A 25,120-nucleotide genomic window follows, 5' to 3' on the forward strand; every position below is an offset into this window, starting at 1 on the left:
AACACATACAGACAGACACATCAACATGCTGCATTGATTTGGAAACTAAGTGGACATTATTTAAAACATTTTTGTTAAAATGATTCTCAGTTCACTGGCGTATCCTACTTGAAAACTCCTTTTTCCTCTTACAGGTGCCAAGTTGTAGGTAATCTAAGGTGCTGTTGATCTAAGCAGATTATAGGTTGAAGTATTGAAACCTGCTTGTTATCTCAGGACTTCCAAACAGTATATCAGAAATCTGGGATGTGGATGTTGAAACATTTGCTTATTGGAAAGGCAAGGAGAAATGACCTGGATCTCCAGAATAAGATGGTTCATTTTGTGGCTCAGAGAAGAGATCTGGCTTCACTACATTGTGGAGTTATGTAATTTGCCAGCTGTGCAACAGGCTTTTTTTAAAAAAAAATACTAATTTAATAGAATAATGGTCTTACGTGATATTTATTAATTCTTTGTCCTTGTATAGGAACTAATTGACCTAGTTGAATTTTTTTTTAACTTTAGTATAGAGCCCTATCCCTGAAGAAAAAAGTATTTCCCTTGTAGAAGTTAGTGAGACTTCCTCATCTGTTTTTAGCTTTTTTCTAACATGGAATGGCCTCTAAACACAGCCCTTGGGAAATGAAAAAGGGCATAAATTTTTTTTGATGAAATGAAGTAAAATCATCAGTATAACTTAACATTCTCATGAGTGTCAGGAAATTAACTTTCTTAGATTTAGACAAGTAGCTACTTACCTGCTTTCCTTCCTCCCTTCCTTTTTTTCTTTTTCGTTTTTTTGGTTTTCTTGAAGCTAAAGTTAGTGAGGTGAGAAGATGTGCTGAGCTTAATACTTAATTACCTACACATTTTTTCCAAAGTGGTTTTAACTGCTTGTGGTTCTCTGACTGGACTGATTCCTAAGCCAAGCAGACATTTTCCCTTTTGTATTTCAGTTTTGTGTTTGCTTTATTCCTAATTGACTGTATCCTTGCTCTGTTGTCTGACTTGGTCTTAGTTCACATGAGATTGCAAAGTTAAATTTACTGAACTTTCTCTTTTTTGGGGTGACTTCCTTTGGCTATGTTTAATATTTTTAGCAAGCTACATCTTTGAACATCCTATCATTCCTCTGTTCTAGTTCATATTTATGTGAATGTTTGTTGTGCCTTAACATGTCATATGTCAGGAATGGCATATCACCTCTGCATTGTTCGATATGTTCTTGACTTTAAAGTCTTGATTTTAGGGCCTCATGCCAGATTCTATTTTTGCTTTCTACAGTGTGCTCAATACGAGTCATTGGTGAGAGTGACATCATGCAGGAGTTCCTATCAGAATCAGATGAGGTATGTGAATACTCCCTTCAGTGACTGTTTACCTCTTGGCTCCTTGTGGGGGAAAATAAAGATATCGATTATAGATTGAATTGCCATGAATTCCCCAAATGACTAGTTTTTCAATTTCCCTTTCTTCTGTACGCTGCTTATCTTTCAAGACCTAGTGCTAGGTTCACCTTCTCTTTGACGCTTTCCCTGATACTCAGGGCATTGGTTTTTCATTCCACTAAGAACTTTCGCAGTCAGGACCACCCAGTCATCACCTTGTTGCTCTCTCATTCTCTAATTTTTTATACATATCATCAAATTATCACTAGACTGTGAACTACCTATAGGTAAGAGCTAAGTCTTTTTTTTTTTTTCAGTCTTATTGAGATAGAATTGCCAAATAAGATCCGTCTGTATTTCAAGTATACTACTTGATGTTTTGATACATGTATACATGGTGGAAGATCACCACAGTCAAGCTAATGAATGTATCTGTTACCTCATAGTTACCATTTTCTTTCTTTCTTTCCTTTTGTGTGTGTGTGTGTGTGTGTGGCGAGAACACTTAAGATCTACCCTCCTAGCAAAATTCAAATACACAATATAGTATTGTTAAGTCTGATCACCATGCTATTATACATTAGAACTCCAGAACAAGGGCTAAATCTTGATCATCTTTATATTCCCAGTGCCTTACCATAATGCCAAGCATATTGTAGGTGCTTAATAAATGTTAATGGAGTAGAAGAATGAATATGTAATGCTGCTGTATTAAATAGTGCATTATCTACTAATTATTTTATATGTGTATATCTATTTTCCCAACTAGATTATAAGTTTCTTGCAGACAAGGGCTTATAATGAAGTAATGCTTAGGATGGTTTTAGATGATGAATATTTTTTAAGTGGTAAATGAAAGTTGACTTGCTCTTAAATAGTTGTTTCTCTCTAATAAAACTTAGAATGTCAAGAATCTCTTAGAGGAGGGGCACCTGGGTGGGTCCGTTGGTTAAGCATCCAACTCTTGATCTCAGCTCAGGTTTTTTTTTTTTTTTTTTTTTTTTTTAAGATTTTATTTATTTATTTGACAGACAGCCAGCGAGAGAGGGAACACAAGCAGGGGGAGTGGGAGAGGAAGAAGCAGGCTCATAGCGGAGGAGCCTGATGCGGGGCTCGATCCCACAATGCCGGGATCACACCCTGAGCCGAAGGCAGACGCTTAACCACTGTGCCACCCAGGCGCCCCTCAGCTCAGGTCTTGAACTCAGGGTGATGAGTTCAAGCTTCGAGTTGGGCTCCACGCTGGGCATGGTGCCTACTTTAAAAAAAAAAAAATCTGTTAGAGGAATATATTAATCATGAAAAGCAATAAGAAAGAAGGATCTTTTGAATTAAGGGGTAAGAATTGTTTACTCTTCTCTAGAAGAAAATTGGGCATTATACTAACTCAGATTCCTGCATTTCATCCATTTTTCCTGTCAGAGGTATCATGATTACTTCAGGGTTTACAAAAGAATTTAGGGTACCACTTGAGCCAATCTAGCGTGCCTAACCAGAGAATGTTTCTCAAAACTACTGCCTTCAGTTGTTTTGTTTTCTCATTTGCAAGTTCTGAATGTTTGGAAGTAAGCCAAAAATCTCATCTGTGTTTGACCTAGACTGCTTCACACAAGTGTTCTGTTTTGAAATGTGAACACATTGGCTTTAACATGTTTCTTTCCTCCCTGTTCATCTTAAAGGTTAACTTCAGCTGCAGCCTGAAGTCAGCTTTCTGACTTGTAAAATGTATTGACTTTAATTTTTTTACCCCTTTTCATTGGAACTTGCTTTCTATCACGTTTAGGTTGTTGTTTAGCTAGCACGTTACAAGGAGAGTGAGGATATGCTGGGTCATAAATTCTGTCTCTGTGTCTTTTCCCCCAGAACTACAATGGTGTCTCCGACGTAGAGCTGAGAGTAGCACTACCAGATGGAACAGCAGTTACAGTCAGGGTTAAAAAGAACAGTACTACAGACCAAGTATATCAGGTAAATTAAACTTGAACAAGTAGACTCAACGTTGGATTGTATAAAGCGAAGGAAGATTAAATGAGTTAATACATATAAAGTGCTTGGACTATCTGGCATATAATAAGTTTATTAAATTTTAGCTACTCTTGTTGATGTTACTATTAATGTGAAAGTACTTTGCCCTCCTTGAAAGAAAGGTACAGTATATAGCCTGGGTCATAGTGGTTGTGATTAGCCCCCTTCTTTTTTTTTTTTTAAAAGATTTCATTTATTTATTCGACAGAGATAGAGACAGCCAGCGAGAGAGGGAACACAAGCAGGGGGAGTGCGAGAGGAAGAAGCAGGCTCATAGCGGAAGAGCCTGATGTGGGGCTCGATCCCATAACACCGGGATCACGCCCTGAGCCGAAGGCAGACGCTTAACCGCTGTGCCACCCAGGCACCCCTAGCCCCCTTCTTTTTAATTGTAAAAGACTTTAACATACCTGAAAACAGAACAGTACAGTGAACCTCCATTTTTCCATCACTCATATTTAATAATCATCAAGATATTGCCACATTTGTATTACCTATCCTTTTTTCCTTTTCCTTTGTTTAATTTTTTAAAAAAGATTTTATTTGAGACAGAGAGAGAACATGAGCAGGGGGAGAGGGGCAGAGGGAGAAGAAGGGCAAGAAGCAGACTTCCCACTGAGCAGGGAGTCTGATATGGGGCCTTATCCCAGGACCCTGGGATCATGACCTGAGCGGAAAGCAGACCCTTAACCGACTGAGCCACCCAGGCGCCACTTAGTTTAAATATTTTAAAGCAAACTCCATTTTATTGGACCTGTGTACTTTTGGGATTTATATTGATAAATCTCTAAAAAAATGACATTCTTCTTATATAAACACAAAGCCATTATAAGACCTGAAAAATTAACAGTATTTTCTACGCATTAACTAATATCAAATCCATAGTCAAATTTTCCCAACTGTCTGAAAATGATTTTTTATAGTTGGTTTGTTAAAATCTGGATCTAAACCAGGTTTGGTTTTTATGTTTGTTTTAATATAAAGCAGTCTTCCTTCCCCAACTTTTTATTTCCATGTTATTGGTTTGTTGCCGAAATTGGGTCTGTGTTATACAGTGTCCCACATTCTGAATTTATCTGTTTATCTGTGTCATTTCTTATGTCCATCTTCTCCTTATATTTTGCATAAATGGAAGTTTGCTCTAGAGGCTCGATTAGTTTCAGGTTCAGCTTTTTTTTTTTTTTTTTTTAATAAGAATACTTCATAAGTGGGGCGCCTGGGTGGCTCAGTCGTTAAGCGTCTGCCCTCAGCTCAGGGCATGATCCCAGAGTCCTGGGATCGAGCCTCACATCAGGCTCCTCTGCTGGGAGCCTGCTGCTTCCTCTCCCACTCCCCCCTGCTTGTGTTCCCTCTCTCGCTGGCTGTCTCTCTCTCTGTCAAATAAATAAATCTTTAAAAAAAAAAAAAAGAATACTTCATAAGTGGTGATATATATATCCATCCTATTGCTTCTCAACAGAAGTTACAGAGTATCTGGTTATCCCACTTTTAGTGATACTAATAGTAATCAGTGGGTTTAGGTGGTGATAATCTGGGCTTTCTATTGTCAGGTTTTCCATTGATGTATAATCAGATGAGTGTATGTATCATCGATGATTGCTGCCTTAACCATTGATTTCTTTAAGGGTTGCAAAGTACTGGTTTTCTGAATCTGTCATTTCTTCATATTTGTTAGGTAGAATTCTTCTGTAAAGAACTTTTCCTTATTAACTAGGGCTATGTAGTTACATAGGTTTCCTACAAACCTAAAATAGAGTTTGTAGGAAAGGGAGGATAAATATTGGATTTTTTTATTGCCAATTTTCAGAGTAAAGAATTGGTGTCCTAGTTGATTCCAGTGATGTCCAATGAGATAATTATTTTTATTTTATTTTATTTTAGTATCATGGGCTTTTAGGTATTTAATGTGATTTAATCATATATTATCTTTGATGCTCAGATTATTCCATTTTTGGCCAGGGAAGCTCCTTCGTGTCTGCTTCTGTATTCTTTTGATGCTGCTTATTTGTGATAGCATTGTTGCTTTTTGGTACAACAAGATGTTCTGGCCTCATCTTTGTATATTTCTCATCCTAGATCTAGAATCAGCCACTTCCCTCAAGGAGTCCTGGTTTCTTTCAGTGAGAAATTATATATATATATTTTAATTTAATTTAATTTAAATTCAGTTAATTAACATATGGTGTATTAGGTGTATTATTAGTTTCAGAGGTAGTGTTTAGTGATTCATCAGTTGTATGTAACACCCAGTGCTCATTACATTACGTGCCCTCCTTAATGCCCATCACCCAGTTACCCCATCGGCCCACCCTTCTCCCCTCCAGCACCCTCAGTTTGTTTCCGTAGTTAAGAGTTTCTTATGGTTTATCTCCCTCTCTGATTTCATCTTATTTTATTTTTCCCTCCCTTCCCCTATGAGCCTCTGTTTTGTTTCTTAAATTCCACATATAAGTGAAATCATATGATAATTGTCTTTCTCTGACTGACTTATTTTGTTTAGTGTAATAATTCCATCCATGTCGTTGCAAATGGTAAGATTTCATTCTGTTTGATGGCTCAGTAATATTCCATTTATATGTATATCACATCTTTTTTATCCATCGATCTGTTGATGGATGTCTGGGCTCTTTCCACAGTTTGGCTTATTGTGGACATTGCTGCTCTAAACATGGGGGTGCAGGTGCCCCTCTGGATCACTACATTTGTATCTTTTGGGTAAATACCTAGAAGTGCAATTGCTGGGTTATAGGGTAGCTTTTGAAGACCCTCCATACTGTTTTCCAGAGTGGCTGTACCAGCTTGCATTCCCATCAACAGTGTAAGGTTAGGTTTCCCTTTCTCTGCATCCTCACCAACATTTGTTGTTCCCTGCCTTGTTAATTCTAGCCATTCTGACTGGTGTGAGGTGGTACCTCATTGTGGTTTTGATTTGAATTTCCCTGATGCCGAGTGATGTTGAGCATTTTTTCATGTGTCTGTTGGCCATTTGTATGTCTTCTTTGGAGAAATGTCTGTTCATGTCTTCTGCCCATTTCTTGACTGGATTATTTGTTTTTTGGGTGTTGAGTTTGATAAGTTCTTTATGGATTTTGGATATTAGCCTTTTATCTGATAAAATATTTGCAAATGTCTTCTCCCATTCTGTCAGTTGTCTTTTGTCTTTTGGGTTTGTCAACTGTTTTCTTTGCTCTGCAAAAAGCTTTTTATCTTGATGAAGTCCCTAATAGTTCATTTTGGTTTTTGTTTCCCTTGCCTTTGGAGGCATGTGTAGCAAGAAGTTGCTGTGTCCGAGTTCAAAGAGGTTGCTGCTTGTGTTCTTCTCTAGAATTTTGATGGATTCCTGTCTCACATTTAGGTCGTTCATCCATTTTGAGTTTATCTTTGCGTATGGTGTGAGAAAGTGGTCCAGTTTTATTCTTCTGCATGTGCTGTGCAATTTTCCCAACACCCCAACACCATTTGTTGAGGAGACTTGTCTTTTTTCCATTGGATATTCTTTCCTGCTTTGTTGAAGATTAGTTGACCATAGAGTTTGTTTTGTTTGTTTTGTTTTTTTTAAACAGACAGCACAAGCAGGGGGAGCAGCAGCATGAGCAGGGAGCCCAATGCGGGACTAAATTCCAGGACCCTGGGATCATGACCTGAGCCAGAGGCAGACATTTAACTGACTGAGCCACCCAGGCGCCCCTAGTTGACCATAGAGTTGAGGGTCCATTTCTGGGTTCTCTGTTCTGAGAAATTATATTTAAAGGTCATGATCTGGGTGCTAGATCTAATCCTTACTTTTAGGCCTTTTTGTTTATCTTTAATCCTGATTTGATCAAGACTTTCGGAGGCAGATTTCTGGATATTAATGTTTATTTTTCTTTTGTAGCAAAGAAACAAATCTGTTGCCCATAATTTACTCATGTACTATATACCATGGCAAAGGGTATGTGCAGAATTTGAGGTATTTCTGAAATTACAAAACGGTGCAATGATTGCAAGGAAAATGTTAATTTTATAAGTTGCTCATGTTTTGTATTCTTTGTTTTTTTGGTTTTTTTCCCAGTGTTTCCCTAGCAAGGCCAATTACTTATTTATTTCTTTGGCACTTTTCTCCTCATCCTGAGATTTGTAGCTATAAGCCATTTTCCAAACCTTGAAAGCATTTCAGTTTCTGTTCAGTACAGTATAGAATGGTGACTTAGAACATTTATAATCTCCAGTTTCTGTCTCACATTAGCGATGAACTTAGTTTTGATATGTGAGTAGATCTGGGAAGAAGGATATGATTATATTTGGTTTACTGAGACACTAATATTTAACAATTTTATCTTGTTCAGTTACTACCTTATTTATATTGGGATTGATCTTGAAAAAGAATTGTGGTACTATTTTGTGTTTTTTGAGTTTTGTTGTCCTCTGTAATTTCAGTTTTCATTTATTTGCACATGGAGTCTTTCAGTTGTTTTTTGTCATATGAGCTCCTAGAAAGAAGGACTAATACTTTTTTTGTTTGTTTGTTTTTGTTTTGTTTCTTTTTAAAAGATTTTATTTGCCAGAGAGAGAGAGAGCACAAGCAGGGGGAGTGGCAGGCAGAGGGAGAAGCAGGCTCCCCACTGAGCAAGGAGCCGGATGCCGGACTCAATCCCAGAACCCTGGGATCATGACTCGAGCTGAAGGCAGATGCCTAACCGACTGAGCCACCCAGGCACCCTCTAATATTTGTTTAATATGCTTCTGTTGTCCCAACATTTTACTGTCTTCATGTGGATATTCATGGTGATAATTCTTAGGAAATGGAAGTCCCCAGCCCGAGGCATGGATCATCCAAAAAATAAATAAGAATAATTTTGAAGCATGAACAAAACTGACAACCTATTTTAAGCTCAAGAACCAAAGATAAAGATTTTGTATGTTAACAGCCCGTATTAAATATAGTTAAATGTGTAAGAGTGGATATTTAAGAATTTATTTTCTTCTTAAGATCTGTTCTTATCAAGCACATGACTTCTAAGTGGTGTTAAAAAAGACCTTCGTCGGGGCGCCTGGGTGGCACAGCGGTTAAGCGCCTGCCTTCGGCTCAGGGCGTGATCCCGGCGTTATGGGATCGAGCCCCACATCAGGCTCCTCCGCTATGAGCCTGCTTCTTCCTCTCCCACTCCCCCTGCTTGTGTTCCCTCTCTCGCTGGCTATCTCTGTCAAATAAATAAATAAAAATAAAATCTTTAAAAAAAAAAAAGAAGACCTTCGTGGGATGAAGTCATATTTTAGAGAGAAAAGATGATATTTAAGGAGAGATTATTACCAGCTTGAATTGAAGGGGGAAACTCATATTTAGAGATCATAACTGTTTGGGTCAAATACTACAGGTATTTTTCCCCTTTTATTTTATACATATGTGTGCGTGAGTGCATGTACACATACATACAAAGAAGAATAGCTGTAGACCATGAATTTAGTTCATGTGAAACCAAGATGGCAAAACTCCTCCCTTCTCTCCCCTTGCACACGCACACACCTATCTCTTCCCATAGTATTGTCTGATTTAGTTACCCTAAAATGAATCTGTCCTGTTTACACTATAGGCTATTGCAGCAAAAGTTGGCATGGACAGTACGACGGTGAATTACTTTGCCTTATTTGAAGTGATCAATCATTCCTTTGGTAAGTGCCAGTCAGCTGATTTAAGTTTTGTTTGTGGGTATTTTATTCTAATACTATCAAACTGAAGCCCCCAGAAGCTGTCAGACTGAAAATATTTGCCTAGAATATAAGAGCTTGCAGAAGGGGAGAACCCACTCATTAGGACTGTCTCCTATAAGCAGACCAGGCAAATCCTATTAAGCCCAAGTAAAAAGGGTGTCTGATCACTGTCAATCCTTTTTCCTCTTTCGTAAGTATAATTTACTTAGACCTAGCACTGATACTTCATAACATTTTTTAAAATCAGAGTTTCAAAATTAATATATTCCAATGAAATAGCCAAAAAGAGGGATATTCGATTTAGCCACACTTGTTTTAGTGTGCTTTTATGTTTTTTGTAGATAATTAAGAATAGCTTTTTATTTTCAGGAGTTAGAAAGAGATACTTTGCTTAAAAGCCTTTGCTTTCATGCATGTATTTAAGTTTCCACGTAAATAGATATTCTCTTTCTAAGAAATTCTATTGCATGGTGACAGGAAGTTTCTCATATGTTATTTTATAAAAACTAGGGATGGTGGTCACACTGGTTGCATTGAGATCAGAAAGGGAAGGAAGCACTGAGTGCTTGCTGTTAATGCCATAGGTTTCCTATAGTTGATGGGTCTTTTCCACATCATATATATATATATATATATATATATATAGGCTAAGGCCAGAAATGACAGATAATATTGATTGATCCCACCTTTCTTATCTGGAAAGGGGGAGAGTTTGGTAGGTTTGGGTCACCTCGCCGTCCCTGGTAAGGTAGAACAAGGTTGATTCCTCCTGAAGCAGCTGTCTCCTTATTACTCTACATCTTCCCAACTCCCTATGGTCTAACTAGACAGATATAAATGTTAGAGGATTGCTAGGGAACCAGGGCACTTGGAGTCTAATCTTACCCTTTTTTCCTAAGCTTTAGTTAACAAATAAAATGGGAAATATTAAATCTGTCTTTTGCAGTATTACAAAGTCAAGTAAACATTGAGAAGAAAACTCTGTGCCTTTCCAAAGAAAAGTAACATAGAAATTAAATGTGATAGTTTAATGCTGTGCATTGTTAGGAAGAGGAAGAAACATTACTGGGAAGATACTTTTCACCTTGATGAATGTCTTAGAGTTGGGGGTGGGGGGTGGGGAGAGCCTTTTAGCTCTTAACAAGAGAAGCAGTTCATTGAGAATTGCCACGTGAGAGACTCTGAATGCACCATAGGTGGGTGGGTAAGAGGAGAGGCTTGCTTTAAAGATGTTCAGTGGACATTGCTGTAACTTACAGATCATGGATAAGGTATTTTAATTGACTTTGGAATAGATGCTGTCTGCACAGTCAACATGTTAGCTGAAGGGTGTGTCATACAGGTGATAGATTTCCATCAGTTTGACGCTCGATTGCCATAGTCATAGTTAGAAGGATAGATTTGATGGGTAGTAAGGAGGGCACGTATTGCATGGTGCACTGGGTGTTATACGCAACTAATGAATCATCGAACTTTACATCGGAAACCGGGGATGTACTGTATGGTGACTAACATAATATAATAAAAAAACATTTAAAAAAAAAAAAAAGAAGAAGGATAGATTTGGCTAGAGAAATGGTTATTCTGTGGTCCCATAGGAGAGCTCCCTGATGGTTCTAAGACAATGTTCTGGTTAAGGATAGACTGCCATACTTGATCTGTCTTACACAGTTTGTGCTGAGGAAATTCGTTATATATCTTTTCACTTTAGCTTTCTTTCTTTCTTTCTTTTCTTTTCTTTTTTTCTTTTTTTTTTTTTTTTTGGCCTTCTCTTCAGTACGTAAACTGGCACCTAATGAATTTCCTCATAAACTCTACGTCCAGAATTACACATCAGCTGTGCCAGGCACCTGCCTAACCATTCGAAAGTGGCTTTTTACCACAGAAGAAGAAATCCTCTTAAATGACAATGATCTTGCTGTTACCTACTTTTTTCATCAGGTAGGTGAATTGATCTTCCTGGAAAGGCCTGATTTCTTTTTCTGCTTATATGTAGTATGTAATTTACAATCCAGGGTGAGTCCTTGGATAAACTGCTTTGCCTCCTATATCTTAGTTAAGTTACATTTTTAAAATGTTCTGTCATGGGGCAACTGGTTGGTTCAGTCAGTAGAATATGCAACTCTTGATATTTGGGTTGTGAGTTCCAGCCCCATGTTGGGTGTAGAGATAACTTAAAAATAAAATCTTTTAAAAAATAAAATAGAATGTTCTGTCCCACTTAACGGAAGATAAGTAAGTTTAAGAAGTAAAGATTTTTTTTTTTAAAGATTTTATTTATTTATTTGACAGAGACAGCCAGCTAGAGAGGGAACACAAGCAGGGGGAGTGGGAGAGGAAGAAGCAGGCTCCCAGCAGAGGAGCCTGATGTGGGGCTGAATCCCAGAGCACCGGGATCACGCCCTGAGCCGAAGGCAGACGCTTAACGCCTGTGCTACCCAGGCGCCCTGAGATGTTGTTTTTTTAAACAACAGGAAATGAGCATATGGCTATGTACCTATTAAAAAACTTTTCATCAAAATTTACATACATAGAGTTTAAAGCATCAAATAGTTCTACACAGGTTATGAAAAATGTTAGTTACTCCACTTATCTTTATCTCCACTCCTCTTAGACAGCCATTTTCACCCCCTTTAGCTTTGGTTTGTTGTTGTTTATTTTGTTTTGTTTTATATTTACTCCCATGTCTCTGTCATGACTTGGTTATATTGCTCCTACTTGAATTTTCAGATTCAAGTGGTATCTCTTAATTTCCTACTATAGATGATGAGATTCTAGCTCCATTTCCTCCTGCATTCCCACCCCATACCATGCCTGGACCCATACTCAAGCGTACCTTGCTAGGTGACAGAGCTAGAAGTTGAACTAGTTTCTTGACTTCAACTCTGAACTCATTGTGTTATGTAAATATTTTCCCTTAAAAGGCTATGGGGAATAATTTTTACTTTAAAGAAATCAGCCATCTTCCATTAAAGGTTCAAGTGGCCCCAACCTGGTGCCTGCAAAAGTCATCCTTGTAGCAGATCACTGAGGTTGGGTTCTGAGTACCCTGGACAAATGATTCTGTTTGTTCTTTTCCTTCCTTTTTTTCCTCTCCCAAAGATGAGTTTTCCCTTCTATTCGATTTTTAAAGTTTTTCTTGGGGTAGAGTGAGGTTGGGAAGGAGATGCATGTTTCATATAGCTGAACCAGGCGTAGTTGAGAATAAGAATAAGCATATTATATCTAGGTACCTTCATGCCTGTATCAAGTGCTGTTGGGGATTTTTGTCCATGTACCATCTCAGATTGATCACTTCCTGTCTTCCAGTTGCTACCACCCTAGCTTACAGTCTTGTTTCACTTCATGCTTAAAGCACCATAACATCATCAGTCTCCCTTATTTCATTCTCTCTGTACCTTGGTTCATTTGGCACTCATATACAAATCAGTCTGTCTTTTAAAAATAACACAAATTTTTATTGCTTATTTTAGCTCCAGTAGTCCTTAGTGCTGTCCTTAAATCTAAATTTCTGTGCCTGTTTTCTGGGATCCTTCATAATCTGTTAACTTACCCATCCAGTGTTCTATTTTGTTGTCCCCTGACACGTATCCTTTATTTAAATCAGGCAGATCTGTCTCCCAACTGTATTTAAGCTCAGATGCATTCCTGTTTCCTGACTTCCGTTTGTAGTTTTCTCTGTTCAGCCTAACCTTTGGGGTCCAGCCAGGCTTCCCTGATAACTATGATTAGCCAAAAACTCTGCTGTTCTTACTGTGTATCTCTCAGTATCTAAACCATACATCTTTGCTACCTCATTGTTACCTTTAACAATTATATAGTGTCTTTCAGTGTTCTCTAATTGCTTCAACCTGTATAAATTAACTGGAACTTAAATCTCTTAACAGGAGAAACAAGATCCCTCTTGTGCCTACAATTCTTGAGCACATACTGGGCCCTCGGTAAACGCTACTTATTCCAGTAAATACATCCTTGTGGCAGAGTTCACTGGTGATGATGATGGTGGTCTAAATGGATAAGAATTTTTCTGAAAATGAAGCTGCGTCTCCTTATTTTTATCAAGAATATGCTCGATAATGACTTTGATGTTCCTTTCTTCCCTGCCCTTGTTTGTGGTGACAGGCTGTTGATGATGTGAAAAAAGGTTACATCAAAGCAGAGGAAAAGTCCTACCAATTACAGAAGCTATATGAACAAAGGAAAATGGTCATGGTAGGTTTATGTTCCCATAATCTCTTTATAACGTTCCCCTTCTTATCTCTTAAACCTGTTGTTCTAGCGATTTTTGAAAGATGTTACAACTGTTCAGTGGCTTGATTAATTTAAAAAAAAGGAGGGGGATATAGATCTTCATGTAAAGCCCATTATGTTCCTCCATTTAGCATATAAGAAGATATTTTGCCACGTGTGGGTATTTAACTTTATTATTGACAATAACCAAACAGTATTTACTTTGATAAAAAGTTCTAAAACAAAAGATGTGCAAAACATTTAATATGTAAATATCAATTCTTTTGAAGTTGAATTTTTATTTTTAACGTTAGAAATTATTTTATTTTGGCTCAGGTCGTGATCTCAGGGTCGTGAGATCAAGCCCCGCCCAGGGCTCCACACTCAGAGGGGAGTCTGCTTGAGATTCTTTCTCCCTCTCCCTCTGCCCCTGCTTCTCACTCTCCCTCTGCCCCTACATCTGCCCTGCTCGTTTGCTCTCTCTCTCAAATAAATATTTGAAAAAAAAGTATTTTATTTGTGATTTAGCAATTGCAAAATTATTTGTTTTTATGACTTCCTTCTCTGCAGTTGCTTAAAACATGTGTGCTCGGTGGTGCCTTTGGTTAGTGTGGTATCTTAGAGCTGTGCTGTTTGATTCAATAGCTGCTAGCCTCATGTAGCTATTTACATTTAATTTTAAACTCATTTAAATAAAATTCAATGCCTCAGGTGCACTAGCCTCATTTCAGGTGTCTAATAGCCACATATGGCTAGTACCTGCCGTGTTGGACAGCCCAGATACAGAACATTTTCATCATCACAGAAAGTTCTGTTGGAGAGGGGCTGCCTACAAAATTCCTTAAATGTTTTAAAATGAGTTTTCGGTTTGCACCTGCCATAAATACAGGGATGGAAATTGTCAAAAGTAAAATTTGTAAAGAACACTTACATAAACTTTCACTCATAGCATTTTAAAATTTCTTTCTTGGCAAATTCACATATAGTTGGAAGTTTTCCAATTACAGTTTTTCATGATTTCACACAAGACAGTTATTGCATTGGTGATGATGCTGATAGGTCACTAACTTTCTTTTGTACCCTCTATGTGTGCACTTTTTATGAGGGAATATTCTCTTTCTAAACTAATTGGGTTGGAGTAAGAATACAAATAAGTCAACCATTGAACGCAGCCCATAATCTTATAGCTGGGATAGTTATTTTATCGCTTATATGACAAAAGTAATAAATCTGTTTGTCTTAGAAAACTGCCAGAGATCAGGGAACCATTTACCAATGTTCTGCATATCAACAGGCTAAAATAGACAAAAATCTTTTAAACAGAATTAATTCTTGGCAGAATTTTGGTAAAGGGAATTTTACTATGTGAGGAACTGGATTTTAAAACTCGATTTTGGGACACCTGGGTGGCTCAGTCGGTTGAGCATCTGATTTCCGCTCAGGTCCTGGTCTTGGGGTCCTGGGGTCAGGCCTCCCCGCGTTGTTGGGCTCCACACTCAGTGGGGAGTCTGCTTCTCCCTCTCCTTCTGACCCTCGCCCTGCTCTCTCTCTCAAATAAATAAAATCTTAAAAAGAACACAAAACTCGATTTCCACTTGTTCTTTAAGATCATGGCATTGTCTTCTGTATATCAATGCGTGATTCTGACGAGCACATTTGCATCTTTTTGGTGAAAAGGACCAAATACTAAAGGGACCATCAGCCTCTGGAATACTTCTTTGCCTTTGCCAAAGGCAGCAAGTCAAAGTAATTTCATAAGGGCTTCTAATAATTCCAATATGGAATACATATTGTTTCTTCGCACATGTAGTACTCTGTACACACTGTCTTCCATTTATGCATTCATCAACAAATATTTGTTGAGTACCAGGTGTGTGCCAGGCACAGTAGAAGGTGCTGAAAATATATAAATAGGTTTGGGTTGTCCTATGGCAAAATATATAAGATCTGAATTTAACAGCTTGGTAATCTATTACAAAATTACTTTTAGACTCAAATTTGTATCTCGTAATCACTCAAGTTAAGAACTCTAGTACAGGGGCAGTTGGGTTGTGCAGTTGGTTAAGCATCTAACTCTTTGTTTCAGCTCAGGTTGTGATCTTAGGGTCATGAAATCAAGCCCTGCGTAGGTGCCTCTGTTTAGGACTCTCACTCCCTCTCCGTCTGCCCCTCCCCCCCCCAAGCTCACCTGTGTGTCCTGTCTCTCAAATAAAGAAATGAATCTTAAACAACAACAACAACAACAAACCTTAAGTACAGTTGATGTTTCCCCCTTGGATCATTGGAATTGAGTGTAAGATATGCTTAAACATTTATGGAATTCTGTTGTCTTGAAAACCTAGTGCCACAAAGAAATGTGTACTAGCCCTATAATATTACAATTAGATTTTAAATAAAATCCCACCAAAGTTTGAAAAGCGTGAATTTTATTTAAGTATAATTTTATGTATTCAAGTATTAGTGTTCAAGGACATTAGCCTACCCAGTGGTCATGTTCAATACATTGAAACTTCCAACTCAGATGGACCCTTCTGAGCCCATGCATCTTGATAGCAACTAAATATTGTTGATAGGCCTAAGATTAGGTCAAATCACTGCTGTTAGTTGCCAAATCACTGTGAGACCTTCAACAGTTCACAAACTTCTCAGTTTTAGTCTCTTTTCTATAAAATGGGAATATTCAGATTGCCAGCTATCAAGTAGGCTCTTGACAAAATACTCCAAAATTCTTAAACAGTCTGTAAGTTCCCTGGTTTTCCAACTACAGAGGACAGCTCGTATCTTTATGCTTTGTGCAAATCTAGGCATGTAGAGATTTACCTAAAGCTGAGAAATACTACCTGACCTGAGAATCTTTGAAAACGTTGCATTTCCCATGTCACACCGAGGCCACCGGTGCCCTTAGTTTCCACTCAGGCTATTTTTGGAACTTAACACTATTAGAAAGTCCCCTAGAGGTTCTTTGCTTTCAAGGACTAAATTCTTGAATATGTAGGGATAAATCAGCATTTTGATTCAGAGGTGAGAAGAAGGGGCACATGTAGTGTGCCTGGTACTGTCCGAGGCACAGTATGTACATTCTCATTTCCTCCTTCTAACAACCATGCAGGTGTGCGGGGAAGTGGAGTCTGAGAGATGAAGATTCTTAACTAATATCACTTAGCTTGTCAGAAGTGGAACTAGAATTTGAACCTATTTCTGTCTGACTTCAAAGCATGTTTTTCCCTATAGCGGGGCAAAGCTTTATTTCCAGATGGCAGAGAGGAAGCCCCCGGGCAGAGTAACTTAAACAAGGTCACAGAGAGAGAGTTCAAGGTATGCATAGCTCCATGCCTCATCTGATGTCTTTTCCTAATCCCTCCCATTGTCTACGTGTTTCTCTTCTGAAGAAATAAAGCTCCCTATTAGGAATATGGCAGAAATATTCTTAAAACGGTAGTGGTGCCTCTCAAAGAGGAGAAGTCTCAGCAAATGTGTTACATGTAATGCTTTCTTGGTAAAGGACGTGAACAGAACCAGCCCCAAGGCTGCGTGACACGTTCCAGCATTTGCAGAGGTTCTAAGCATCTTTGAGCAGAATTTGCTGCTTATTGAGCATGCAGACTTTCCCATGACTGTTAGGAGGATGCCGTGGATTGAGCACTGGGAGGCCTGCTTACAGGGCACTCTTCTTTTTCCCTTCAGTATCTTATTGTAGAAAATTTCAAATAAGTAAAGAAGTTGGAAGAATAGTACATTTAACCCCCATGTATTCATTACCCAGTTTCAGCAAAGTTCCACTTTTCTGCCGTTCATGCTTTATCTGTCTCACACATGTGCTTTTTTCCCCTGCAGTTTTTAAGAGTAATTTCCATATACATCATTTCACAGGGCATTCCTGAAAGAGGAAATAGTTGAGCCCTCTGGCTGAGGATAATGGAGTCCTTAAAATTACTTTTTTAAGCTGTCATTTATTGAATACCTAATTATGTACTAAGTACTATGCTAAATACTTTAATGGTCACAAATAACTGTGTGATGTAGGTGCTATTACTATTATCCTTTTCACAGGAGAGGAAACTAAGGCTCCTGGGGTTTAGCAATTTATCTTGAGTGCAAGTCCCTTGCCCAAGGTGACGGAGCCAGGATTCAAGCCTAGGGTAGTCTGGGCCCAGGCTTGTGCCCACTCTTCGTCCTGCTTCCTGTCCCAACCTTTGTTTCTGCTTATAACCGCAGAAGAGTTTTATTCCATGGCACTGCCTGTCCTATATACCAAAGTTTAGAGGCCAGAGATAGCTTTTTGGTCATAGTGCTAATGGCAGGGCCAAGCAATATCTACTTTTATCCCTAGTACAGGAAGGATGATGAGATAGGCGGATGGAGTAGGGTGATGAAGGAGAAATGAGAAAGGAAAAGTGACGCGAATCAGGTATTGTGGCACTTTTGAATTGACCCTGTCGCTGTGTTCTTGGTGTCATTTTATAATTTTTCCCCTTTGAAGTTGCCATTATTTTACCTAAACAGAAATAAATACAAAGTAGGGAAGGGCACATGTGGTGTGACTTTTTTCCATGGGCCTTTGAGTCCTTCCAGAGAGTCTCTGGGGCAGTAGCGACGGTCTTGGGTGCCGTTCCTGGGTACCAGAGCTACAGTTGCGCAGGGTCCTTTTTGTGCCTACATCCCTTTGTCTCTTCTCTCTTAGGCAGAAGGTGACTGCAGTGTGTTCCATCTCCTGCCATCTCGTGCGGATAGCTAGTGTGCCGTGCCTTTGTTTTCCTTCCAGCAGTCCCTGCATGTCCCCAGTGTGCTCTGTTCTCCTGTGTGCGGGGGCTCAGGGCTCTTTGCTTATTTCCTGGTCAGTCCCTGAAAGGAAACTGGGTCAGAGTCCATGCATCTTTGTTTTTTAAGTCATCTTTTCCCTATTTCTCTTCTGTTCTCTTTCCCACTCATCTTTTACTCTCTGTTCTCAACTCAGAATAGTGAGTTGAGTGAAAGAGAGGCCAGTCTTCATTGTAGAGGGGAAAGGACAAAACTGAGTTGGAGTCCTTTCTGAATCAGTCTTACACCACCATACTTCTGAGGGTTGTATATGCCACTCCGTTTGGGCCATGTGCTTTTTAAGGAGGCATAGGTACTGGAGACCAGGGGAGGGTGGCACTGATTTGGGGACTAGTTGGCAATGGAGAAAGGACCAGTGGCCAAGAAATTAAATCTGGCTTCTAATCTTGACTGTGCCACCTGTGACCTTAAGCAGGTCTCCTGTGGGAGACTCTGGGTCTAGCTTTAACAGTCTCTTTCAGCTTAAACATGTTACGAGTATGAGATTTGGGGTCGCTTACTTCTCCTCACGGAGATCCTTATTATAACTTGATTTGGGAGGAGACCTGAGATCCCTTTCCTTAATCATGCAGATCGGTTTGATTCCCACCCCGGAGGCAAGTGAAAGGAGAGGCAGGCATCCTGGCATTGTGAGTTCCCCTGTGGACAGAGCACCTCTTCTGGCTCGTTTGTGTACTTACGAGGTGGAGAAAGGAGGTGGGGTTGGAAGTACAGAGGTAGCCCCTGGAAGTGGAACAAAGGATCGGCTCCAAGCCACGGCTCTTCTCAGGGCTGGGTGTGAGACCAGGGCATGGTCTTCAGGTTGCTGGGTGAGAGGATTCCTTTCGTTCTTTCTGTGGCGCCACACCAGCAGCCCTTCATGGTGGTTTAGTACCACAGTGAACCACAGTAACACTGTTTTCACTCCCCCCCCCTTTTTTTTAGTACCTCAACATGCTAAGGACTTGTGAGGGCTACAATGAAATCATCTTCCCCCACTGTGCCTGTGACTCCAGGAGGAAGGGACACGTCATCACAGCCATCAGCATCATGCACTTTAAACTGCATGCCTGCACTGAAGAAGGACAGCTGGAGGTGACAGTTCAGCGTGGGGCTGGGACTGGGAGCGCTAGGGACACTGCTGCTCACTCGCGTGCTGGGAGGGGAGGTGAAATCAGAGCTCTTTGGGTGGGGCAGGTAAATCGGCACTGGGTCCACACCAATCCTTACCTTCCTGGCTACTCACGCGGACTCTTACTCTTCTGTCAAAGCCTTTTCTTTGAATCATTTCACTTCTGTCTGGTTCAGAACCATCCTAGCTAAGCTCCTCAGCATTCTCAGACTTACACTCTTGTTTCGGTTGTTTAGAACCAAGTAATAGCGTTTGAATGGGACGAGATGCAGCGATGGGATACAGATGAAGAAGGAATGGCATTCTGCTTTGAATATGCCCGAGGAGAGAAGAAGCCTCGATGGGTTAAAATCTTCACACCATACGTGAGTGGTAGACAGGGAAACAGTCTTGGGGAAAGTAGATTGGGTTTGAGGTTCTCAAGCTGAAGGCATAAATGGGGAGAGCTATAGAGGTAGCAGTTGTGTTCTGAACCCTAGAGCCCCCGGCATCTTCCTGTCTCTCCTGGAGGGCTGACTAGGATTGGCAGTTTCACGTCCCGTTTGACTCAAAACTACCACTAGAAGGAGCCAGAGAATAGTAGATGAACCCAGGCCTGGGTGTTTTTTTTTTTTTTTTGTGGTGCTTGTCAGGGTTTTTCTCTAGGCTGAGCCACATTTGGGAGGTGGGGTGACAGAGGGCAGGAGTTCAAAGGCATGGCCCTGTGGTGTGTCTTGAGAAGTCAGTGTTGCTATGTTGCTTTGTTTTTGTTTTTCAGTTTAATTATATGCATGAATGCTTCGAGAGGGTGTTCTGTGAACTCAAGTGGAGAAAAGAGGTAATTCTAAACAATCTTGAATTGACTTTTTCATCTTTTTGTGTATTGAAAATGATATGGCCAGATAGATACCTGGGACCTTCAGTTCCATCTGAGTCTTTATAGGAATATTAGTTAGAGACTTTATTCTAGGGAGGTTATTTTCCAGCCTTTGGATGCTGAACAGACTGCAGAAGCAGCCCTGCTTCTCCCCTGGTCCCTTGGGTAGCCCGGCTGTAGGCTGTTCCATCTCCCATGACTTCATGGACCCTCCTCTGCTATGGTTTGTTTTGTTTTGCTTTTGTTTTTTTAATACAATCACTGCCTGTTCCTGACCCAAAAGGGCAGCTGTCCTCAGTTTTAGCTGTTCTGACGAGACGAGTCGTGACAGAACCTGTCTGGGCTAACCACTAATGCGTATGTGTGGGAAGGTTTCTGCTCCTGTTTCACTGCTGTCCGTATATGCTAGTGCTGGAGCAGAATTTGGAAGATTCTGAATAATTAGCTACTGATTCTCAAAGACAATGTTTTTGAAGTTCAGCAGATAAAGTCAGGGTTATAGAAATTTATATTTTTGGTATAGTAGAAAGAATACTGGGCTCTGAGAATCAAATCAGGATTTTTTTTCCAGCTTTTTTCCTCCCTGCAACGTTGGACAAATGAGTCTCCCTAGATCTCAGTTTTCTTGTCTTCTCTCATCTATAAAATGGGAAGGCTGAACCAGATAATTAATATCCAAGCTCCTTTCTGGGTCTAAAAGGCTGTGCTTCTAGATGGGAAGTTATAGCAGAGGTGGAGGCCAATCAGATTGAGACATCTAGCCATACATATTTCTGTTTCTGTCTGAGGGTGGCTTCCAGGTGGGAGGAGACGCAGGCACCTCAGGCTTCCCAGTAACTGGTCTCTGTTTTCCTTTCAGAACATTTTCCAGATGGCGAGGTCACAGCAGAGGGATGTGGCCACCTAGCCTTTCCTCACCCCCTCCTCTTCACCCTCATCCTCTCACCCCTTTCGTCTCCTGTGTCAGACAGAGTAACCATTAACACAAAAGAAGAGAAAAAGGAAAAAAGTCATTATGTTCAAAAGCCCTAAACTAAATACTATTAATAGTCCCTCTGAATTTCATGTCTCTGGAATTGAGCTGGTAGAGAACAACAGGTTGGTCAGCACCAGGAGTCAGCTGAGTTAAGACAGGAAAATAAGCCCAACAATGCGCCAAAGGTATCTTTGTCCTTTCACCTGGGCCTCATACCAACAGACTCTCCTTGTACTATATTTTTAAAACTGGAACTATGAACTCCATCCATTTGCACTGTTCAGACATATATATGTATGTATGTAAAAATTATATATACACAAATTAGCTGCACGTATATACATATATATATTTCTTTTTAAATTTCATATTGATGGCAGTACCTTTTTTAGCTTGTGTTTTTACACACCTTTCACTAGAATTCATGACTTCTCTCTTGCTCTCTTTATTTTGAAACAAACTTTAAAAAGGAAAAAAAATATTTTACCAGGAAAATACCTCTCCTCGTGAAGGACTCGAAAAGTTTACAACCTGCTTGGGTTTTTTCCCCCCTTTTTTGTATTGAGTGAAGATTCTGGCTCATGGGTTGCCATAGAGTCTGAGGAGCAAGGAGCATAGTTTCTTTATCTTCCAAGAGGCTGCTGGGGAGGAGAAAGAGATGTGTTTCTCAAGGGCAGCAAGGCTTGCAGATCTGCAGGGAGAGTCTAAAGACTTGGTGTGGTCCTTGATTCCAAGACAACTTTCCTGGTCCATCTCTCTCTCTTTCCACTCATGGCTTTCTAGCCACATTCCACATCTCCTTCTCACTTCCCGAGGGCCCCTCGAATGCTCTCCCTCCACTGGCCTAGAATGGAGGGGAGGGTCAGCTCAGGAGGTTGATGCCGCAGGAACCTGAAATACTTTGTGGATGTAATTTCCCATTTCCCTGCTGTTTCTGAAGCAGACAGAGTACTAGGGACCAGAGTTGAAGCCAATACCTTTAGGCACAAAGATTGGACTTAGTAGGGGGAAAAGAAGGAAGAAATGCCCTAAGTATCTAAGCTTTTCCCTACCCATTCCTGACCAATAACCACCCATAACCAGTTACATTCTCTGCAACTTCCTTAAAGAGCCGTATTGGGGAGGGATCTGACAATATCCCCAAGGCCTTGGGGAAACTTGGAATGAGTCAGTGGTCTGTGCCAACCAAACCAGTGCCCATCCAAGCCAGCTTAGGACCCAGGAAGGACCAGTAGGAATATGGTTGATTTGAGTTGGATCTCAACTTTTAATGAAAAGGAGACTGAAGGAAAACCTTTTTGTCCCTCAAAGAGCTCCTCATCTCACCTTGCACTTTGAGCTTTTGTGACCTGAGAGCTGCATCTCAGGACGTAGGGGCCGGGCCGACCAGGTGGGGCGACACTCTCAACCCCAGGTTCTAAGATACTGTATTGGGAGCTCAAAGTTGGGCTCTGATGCAACTAAAACACTTCTGTGAGCCTTCTTTTCTTTTTCCCTTCTCTACCTTCTAAACAAAAACCTCCATTGGGTGGCATCTTTTGCTTTGTCTAACTGGGAGGCAACCATATTTGGTTTAGTCACTCTACTGAGCAGTGGTGGGGTGGTTTAAAGTTTCTTTTTTGGTGACTTGTTTTTGCAGATCGTTGTGAGGCCACTTTTCCTTCTCTCTCACTCTGTTATCCTGGCAACTGCTTGCCCCAGGACAGTGTGGGATCATACAGGACACTTGTCTCCCCTCCCCTTCTCCAAATCTAGGTGGAATCAGAGAATACAGAACGTAGGGATGCTGAATGTTTTACGTTATAGAGAGTGATCCCTGGTTTGAAAGTTTTGATACAGGATTAACTACTTTTGGCTTAAATGAATTTAATAATGAGCCAAAGGACCCTAGAAGGAAAATATGCTGATTCCCCGCTCCAAGATGCTAAAGAGGCTTTCGGCGCCAGCTTTGCTCAGACTGTAAACATAGCAGCAGTTTGCCCATATTCCCTCAGAGTGGGAGAGGAATGAACAAATCTGGAGTCCGTGCAATATCCCAAATCCTGACCTCACGTTGTGAGATGTATCCCCCCCCCCCCCCACGGGGGATACCTGTAGCAGGGAGGCCCCTTGGACTGGGTGGATGCTGCTCTGGTCCCTTCGTGGCAGAGCTTTCATTCCCTTGGTGCTCTGGAGACTGGGCGAGGGCCCCATGGGTGTTGGCCTGTGGGCAGAATCTGTTTAGGGACAGCCCCCACTTGTGGCTGTACCACTAACAAAGCACCCTGTTGTAGCAAGGAGGGGGAAGGAGGGAGCCCATGGAGGACGGAACCTTCCCCTCTTCCACCCACGGCGGCCTCCTGGACCAGGGCAAGGGTCACTGTGGCTCCATAGGATCAAGCTCTTTTTTGCATGAAGCAGTGTTAGTGTGACACTCCTTTCCCCCCTTGCTCTGTACTTCCTCTCCCTAATCCCTGCTCTCTTTCTTAGTCCTGGGTTCTGCCCAGGGAGCCTTTCTGCTCAGTCTTCTTTTGCAGTTTGTTTCTGGGAAATGGAGGGGCTCTCCCTCCCCTCTGCTTTGCCCCAGCAGAGCCAGCAGGATCTTCCTGATCTCCTGTTGTCCTCCCCTCTGTACTCAGTTTCTGTCCTCTTTGGTAAAAGCTCAGAGTTTTATATAGATCAGGAGAAAATGCAGGCCCTGAGAAACCTGTCCCTGCAGAAGGGTTTCCTTGGGCCATGCTTTGGGCTCTCTGCTCTCTGTATTTTTACTTTACTCTTCCATTTTCCTACCCTCCCCTTGCCCTCAGCCTAAGCTCAGCCCAGATATGTGCTCAGGGCAGCTCCTAGGCCTGGCCTGCCTGGTTTCATCCTGTCATCACCCGGGCCGGTAGCTTTGGTTATCCCCTCTTGTAGCTCCAGACCTAGTGCTTGGAGCAGCAGTACAGGGCATTGACAGGAGGGGACACCTCTCTCTCCTCTCAGAATTTGCCAACTTACGGCCTGGCTCCTAGGAGGCAGTTTTCCTTGCGGAGACTGCATCCTGGTTGACCTGAAGTCTCCAGACCTGGAGGGACTACTGTGCCCCCCCTTCTCTCCATTGTGCTCTCTGGCTGGATCAGTTCAGTCTAGAGACCATTTGGGCTGTTGGAGCCCAGCATACTGCTAGGTTCCCTCACCAGATTGATTGTGTCCCATTAGCTTCCTTTTGAAGGGAGGACAACATGGTTGATAGAAGAGAGGCAGTGGATTTGCTTCTTCGACTCCTGTCTTCCAGTTTCACCTCCTGCCTTCCTTTCCCCCTAACCCTGAGCACGTCATGCCAGGCCTCACTCATACCAGGACAGCAGCTCACTCCTCAGCAATAATCTTGAGTGTGGGGAATGTTTAGGGTTCCAGGGAAGGGCAGGAGCAAAGAGGGGAGTGCTGCAGGCTGGAGGCACTTGGCCAACTGCTAAATTGGACACCAGTTTTATATCATGCCCCCTTTTTAAGCCAGTGAGCTGGGCTTCAGTTTTCCCCAAGCCATGCATACTTTTAATTTATTTGAGAAACTCTAATTGTATTTTCACTGCAGTATCTTGTATTTTTTATTTGTGATTTAAGAAATGTGAAGAGAAAATACACAGACACATAATGGCTAACAGTGTTTCTTTCATTCCTTGTTCTAGAGCTAACCACTCTAAAATTGTTTGGTTATGTCACTTAGTGTAATTAATTGTAACATATTCTTTTAAATAAATTGATTTATTGATGAATCTAGTCTATGCCTTCCTAGACTACACATCCTTTGGGTTGCATGGGAAGAAGTGAAGAGGGACCTTTGAGATTGGAGTTAGAAAGGTCAGTCTGAAAATGGGAAGGAACACCTGCCTGGTTCTCCCAAGTAGCTAGTGGGGCAGTCTTTTGAGGGCAGGAGCTAGAGAAGGGCAAGAGAATGAGAAGCTGGAAGGCCCCTCGCCTAAAGTTCTGCTTCCAGTGGCTCCATTAAATGCCTCCTCCTCTTTCAGAGGTCGGAGTTGATTATGCCAGCCCCCTGCCCCCCCCCCCCCCCGCCGCAATCCATGGTA

The 25,120-nt window shown here is 41.0% G+C and overlaps 1 protein-coding gene across 2 annotated transcripts in view; it reads left to right on the forward strand.

Annotated features, from left to right (window-relative positions):
• The window catches only part of SNX27 (sorting nexin 27), a 63,072-nt gene extending 38,264 nt beyond the window's left edge, over nucleotides 1-24,808 (forward strand). The window contains exons 4-13 of one of the 2 annotated variants that reach the window (XM_045790535.2): nucleotides 1,267-1,331; nucleotides 3,234-3,338; nucleotides 8,966-9,044; nucleotides 10,861-11,024; nucleotides 13,206-13,295; nucleotides 18,704-18,760; nucleotides 19,056-19,205; nucleotides 19,479-19,607; nucleotides 20,000-20,059; nucleotides 20,958-24,808. In XM_045790535.2, coding sequence (XP_045646491.2) covers nucleotides 1,267-1,331; nucleotides 3,234-3,338; nucleotides 8,966-9,044; nucleotides 10,861-11,024; nucleotides 13,206-13,295; nucleotides 18,704-18,760; nucleotides 19,056-19,205; nucleotides 19,479-19,607; nucleotides 20,000-20,059; nucleotides 20,958-21,005 — 947 coding nt within the window. In that variant the 3' untranslated portion in view covers nucleotides 21,006-24,808. The remainder of the gene's footprint in view (nucleotides 1-1,266; nucleotides 1,332-3,233; nucleotides 3,339-8,965; nucleotides 9,045-10,860; nucleotides 11,025-13,205; nucleotides 13,296-18,703; nucleotides 18,761-19,055; nucleotides 19,206-19,478; nucleotides 19,608-19,999; nucleotides 20,060-20,957) is intronic. The other variant, XM_045790536.2, reaches the window with a different exon arrangement.
• The last annotated feature ends 312 nt before the right edge of the window (nucleotides 24,809-25,120 follow it).

The sequence above is a fragment of the Ursus americanus genome, chromosome 12 (genome assembly GCF_024610735.1).
Source record: "Ursus americanus isolate L20-20 chromosome 12, mUrsAme1.1.p, whole genome shotgun sequence".
NCBI classification, from domain to species: domain Eukaryota; kingdom Metazoa; phylum Chordata; class Mammalia; order Carnivora; family Ursidae; genus Ursus; species Ursus americanus.